Source organism: Lottia gigantea (assembly GCF_000327385.1).
Source record: "Lottia gigantea unplaced genomic scaffold LOTGIsca_60, whole genome shotgun sequence".
In the NCBI taxonomy this organism is placed as follows: Eukaryota; Metazoa; Mollusca; class Gastropoda; family Lottiidae; genus Lottia; species Lottia gigantea.
The window spans coordinates 307146-312002 of record NW_008710050.1 but is presented as its reverse complement, the minus strand read 5'-3'; the positions used below and the strand labels follow the sequence as shown (position 1 = coordinate 312002).

Sequence of the window (4857 nt, the reverse complement as noted above, 5' to 3'; positions counted from 1 at the left end):
CCAATTATAAAACATGATTCTTATACGTTATGTCCCAAAAAATGAATGCACCAAATCAACCCCATTTCCAAAACATTTCTTTGGGGAGAATCGTCTGCTACATGTATTTTGTTTCTGTTTCTGGTATATTGTGCACAGTATTAGAAATTTGACTAAATGCTTCTGTGACAGAACTAGTATTGGACCATTGATAAAAAGTGTTTCATGTTTGGTCAGGTATAAATTGATCTGATTATATCTCATGATGTTGACCTAGATAGTAGTGGCAGGTGTCGCGCGTGAAGCGGCCAGGCTTACTCTTTTCTTAACCCCTGATTTCTCTTTGGAGGAGTCCACTACTATACCAACTTTTACTCCTGATTTGGCCTTTTTTGGACGAGATTTTGATTAACGGAATTGTACGGATTTTTATTCCACTGTATATATATCTTCACAATGTCAGAGGCGTATTTAGGGTGGTGGCTTTGGGTCATGGCCCTTCCCTCAGGCCTCTGAAAGGTCATTTTTGAAGTAAACCCTTAATGCTCTGTTAAAAGTGTAAAGTTCATTAGCTGCCAGCCATGTTTCGCCAAACTGTTATTTTAAATTCGGGTTTCGTTTTGCGGTTCTGATCGTCAGTAGGCTACTTGGGTTTTTTTTTATCAACAAAACAAGGAATTACTTGCAATCTTTATCATATAATCTTTATTCTAATATGATCGTAAAAAGTATAAAAATATGGAAGAAAATATTGGAGTTATCATTTAATTTAATAAATAAAAATGAAAAATCTGGTTATCTCTTGTTATCAAGGTTACATCTGCCATGTTTTACTGGACAGTGGAAACAAGATGGCGGGTTTAATATTCACTTGGTGAAGCTTTGGCTTTGCATCCTCTCCATACGGTGAACTGAAATATATTATTTTATTGGTTAGAAATAGAAATAGAAAGTTTTACGTCCTACTTTTCTGCGCCATATGGGCTAATGAAGACGAGGGATATAATTTCCGTGATGCAAGAAAGGTATTAGATACAGTTCGTAATAGCTAGACATTATCGAGATGGCGATCTGAGGGCATTACACCTCCGACACCACAAAATATGGCGGTTAAGGTACAAGTTACTTACTTCATCGACGTCACCGACGAATCCTGGATAACCACTATCATGAGCATAACCAAGAACCATAGCACCTTCTGTTTCCAAAATTCCTGCAAATCAAATAGTATCGTTACAGTATAATGTCAATATTTACATATGGTATGCCCAGTGTCGTATTCTTTAGAGTGTTGGCCACTGGCAGTGAAAACTAAGCTCTGTAAATGTTAAAAATTTAGTCTCGGACGCCAAGACTATTCCTTATAAGGACATCTTTCGTCCAAGCTGTACATAGACAAAGACTGAATGATAGAGGCTAAACGGGATTCTACACTGGGGGGCAACCCTTCGAAGAGACACATCTTATTTTTGACACCCCTCCCCCTCCCTCAGGCTTTTTCTAGATAAGTCCGCAAGACAGGTCAGCGGTTACAGTGTATGATTACCCGGTACGACAGAACACTGGGTGATAATCTAGCACCAAAACACCATCTACTTGGCGTGAAACTGGAGCTTGTGTTCTAGACTACTTACTGACTCCAGCACCGGATGAAACTGTTCGTGGTGGGATTGGTGATCGGTTTACTATACTATTTCCATTGCTGTCCAAAGTTCTAACTTCACCCTGTAAGACGCTACCGTCAAAATGGAATACAACTTCTTTCCATTGGTTAAGTCCCTAGGAATACAGAAAATTTAGATTAAAACTACAGAATGCTGGGTGATAATAAACCAAGTCCTAACAATCCCAACCCCAAAACGAAACCCGAAACCCAAAACAACATATTGGCGAAACATTAGTAGCAGTTAATGAACTTTTCTTATGAGGAAGTATATTAATTATAAGTAAGAGTAAGTATTTCATAATGAAAAGTGGTAGCAGGTGTCTAGAAGAGTAAGCATACCTTGTTCAACGTAACGAAGCAAATGTCGATACCAACGGTACCAACGTTCTATAGAAATCGAAAAATAGTAAAATAGATACGTACTGGTGCGTTGGTGGAAGTTTCATATTTAGTACTGTATCCCTGTGATTCTGTGTGTAAACCAAGGGTGACTTGACTGTTTCCAACCAAAACATACAGACCGGGTTTGCTTAAACAGTCACCAGTGGCTACCAAAGCCATATTTTGTTTACTTTCGGTGTCTCGGTATTTGATTTTGATGGCTAAAGGTAAGGTGAAGTCGTTGTTGGTATAACGCATGAATTGAACTCTCTGTCGGTTTTGACCATTGAAGGTAGCTATTCCGTTGTTTACAGCAGCACCTCCCTTGTTGACGACGGTACTTCCTCTGGTATCCACGACTTTGTTGTTATTGAAATTGACGTTTACATCCGGGTCACATGGATCATTATCTGAAATAATTATACCAATTAAAGATAAATATCTTATAATCAAAATCTACCACATCAGAAAGAAAATCGACAATGAATCTACATGGAAAGTAAGATGGAAGGCACGAAATGACTGGATTAACCTAGGGCTTTGATTACTTGTATTCGCTAGTCTAATCTCCAATCAAAACAATCCACGATAAAAGAAAAGTGGCTATGGCAGTCAAGGTATTAGACGCGATTTGTAAAAGCTTGACATTGTAATAGCTTGACATTGTAATAGCTTGTCATTGTAATAGCTTGACATTGTAATAGCTTGACATTGTAATAGCTTGACATTGTAATAGCTTGACATTGTGAAGATGAGGTTTTACTTGATACAAGATACTTACAAACTCCGGGGCAGGTTCCATTACTGTGGATGGTACAGGAACAAGCAGTCTGGTTGAAGTTGGTGCCAACAGCACAGGGCATTTCATAGGAAACACTTGGTGACACGATCCACTTGAATTTACATGGGTTCACTTGTCCAGTCTGCATAATAACGGGTTCTTTGTCACAGTTGGCTGAAATATGAATATCAATACTTTAAATCTGTTTGTAACCACCCCTAACCGCGTATTCTCGAAATAATCTTAGTGCTAGGATATCCTAGAAACAGTGTTAGAAGATAAGAACCTAGGATGCCCTAGAATCAATATTAGATGATACGAATCTAAGATATCCTAGCGCTAAGATCGTTTCGAGAATATGTAGCCAGGAATTTTCCAAGTTGAAAAGGCTTTGAGGCTCAAAATCTAGAAGTCTGAAACATTATTTGCCTTTCAGAAGAATTCAGTATGACAAAACATCTCAAACATATTGGAATTTATTTGTTTTCAAATTCTGGAATCATATCAGAGAGGTGGGTTCAGCTGTAAATACAGCGATTTGATTAGAATGTAAGCTACCTAATATAGCGGCCTCTGATTGGCTGTATTCGCTAGTGTATAATCCAATCAAATCGCTGCAATAACAAACGTCTGTGACACAAGAAAGGTATCTATTGTAGTCAAGGTATAAGTGCGAAATTCGTGATAGCTTGACATTGTGAAGATGTATTAGGTTCTACTTACCAGCTCTGGAGAGAGATGGATCTGAGCAATGGAACTTGCAAGTAGGGTCTGTTACACATCTTTTCTGAACAGGATCAAAACCAGTATTGTCAGGGCAACATTGACTTCTTACTTGACCATCAGTACAGTTGAAATAAGCTCCGCAGGATACAGAGGCGAAAACATAAGTTCCGGAGTCACATTGGCCTTCGTAGTTATCAGACGAAATCAAACCAACGCAGTTTTTCAAGTCGTCGTGCCAAAACAAACTGTCGGGACATCTTAAAACATTGGCAATGAAACCATTTCCAAAATCTTCACGCTTACACTGGATAAAATATCTTCCGTCAACGACTCCGGCGGAGTTTCTGTATGTAACGTATCCAACACCATTTTCGGCAGCGCATTCGTCACAGACTGAGTTTGATACTGATGGTCCTACAATATTCAAATTTATTTTAGTATTTTGTCCATGAATCATCCATCCCGCCCCTAACAACTCTCTCCCAAATAATATCTTTTCGGGTAGCGATCTTGGTCAGATAAGAAGTGTTTTCGGATGATGCTCTATAAATAATTAAAACCCAAAAACAAGGAAGAATACAGGTACAATTTGATTGAAAATTTCGGGCAATCCAAGAGTCTAATTGAAAGGGTATTGCTAAGAGACCAAAGAGTACATCTTTTTTTGTCGAAATTTGCACTATTTAACTGTAAACAGTAAATGTAATAATACTGAAATACTACTCTTTCAAAGTGCAGGATTTAAGCTCTTTTTTCACAGACACTGGCATCCCCTAGATTCTAAAAAAAATAGCGGTGGTCCCCTCCAATCATTACTTCTGCAGCCTCCACAAGTATGATGGCAGCTGAAATGGGAGTCTGTCAGGTGCGAACGAAAGGTTAGTGTACCCCTTTAATCAACTTACCTGTAACAACTGAACCGCCACAACCCAGATTTGCAATTTTGTCAAATTCGTTGAGTAGGACGGTGACTTGTTGGTTGACGTTATTGTTAGCTGGAATATCGACTTGGTTACCGGAAGTAGAAATCTGTTGCAGTTCGTTTACGTTGTAATCGACACCACTGAGCTTCTGTACACCAATTGTGTAAACAGTTGCTACAGCTTTCAGTTGGTTGGCTTCGAAGATCGGGATTTCACCATTTCGGGATGGATTTGCAGCTACAACAATGACGGTTTTCTTAGCAGTTGGTCGACTGGCAATATTGAATAAATTGGTAGCGGCTTGCAGACCATTTCCGATAAGGAGACCAGAAGCAAGAATATTTGAACTGCTTCCTAAATCAGTGAGAATTCTGGGCGATCGCCGTTGATGTTGACCGTTC

At 39.0% G+C, this 4857-nt stretch overlaps 1 protein-coding gene across 1 annotated transcript in view; it reads right to left on the bottom strand.

Moving 5' to 3' along the window:
• Positions 1-658: 658 nt before the first annotated feature.
• The window catches only part of LOTGIDRAFT_235132 (hypothetical protein), a gene marked incomplete at its 5' end in the record, with an annotated part of 7026 nt that continues 2827 nt past the window's right edge, over positions 659-4857 (bottom strand). Inside the window, 7 exons of the mRNA XM_009064076.1 lie at positions 659-890; positions 1110-1192; positions 1614-1758; positions 2069-2436; positions 2808-2981; positions 3531-3947; positions 4439-4693. Of these exons, the coding sequence (XP_009062324.1) occupies positions 840-890; positions 1110-1192; positions 1614-1758; positions 2069-2436; positions 2808-2981; positions 3531-3947; positions 4439-4693 (1493 nt within the window). The 3' untranslated portion in view covers positions 659-839. The remainder of the gene's footprint in view (positions 891-1109; positions 1193-1613; positions 1759-2068; positions 2437-2807; positions 2982-3530; positions 3948-4438; positions 4694-4857) is intronic.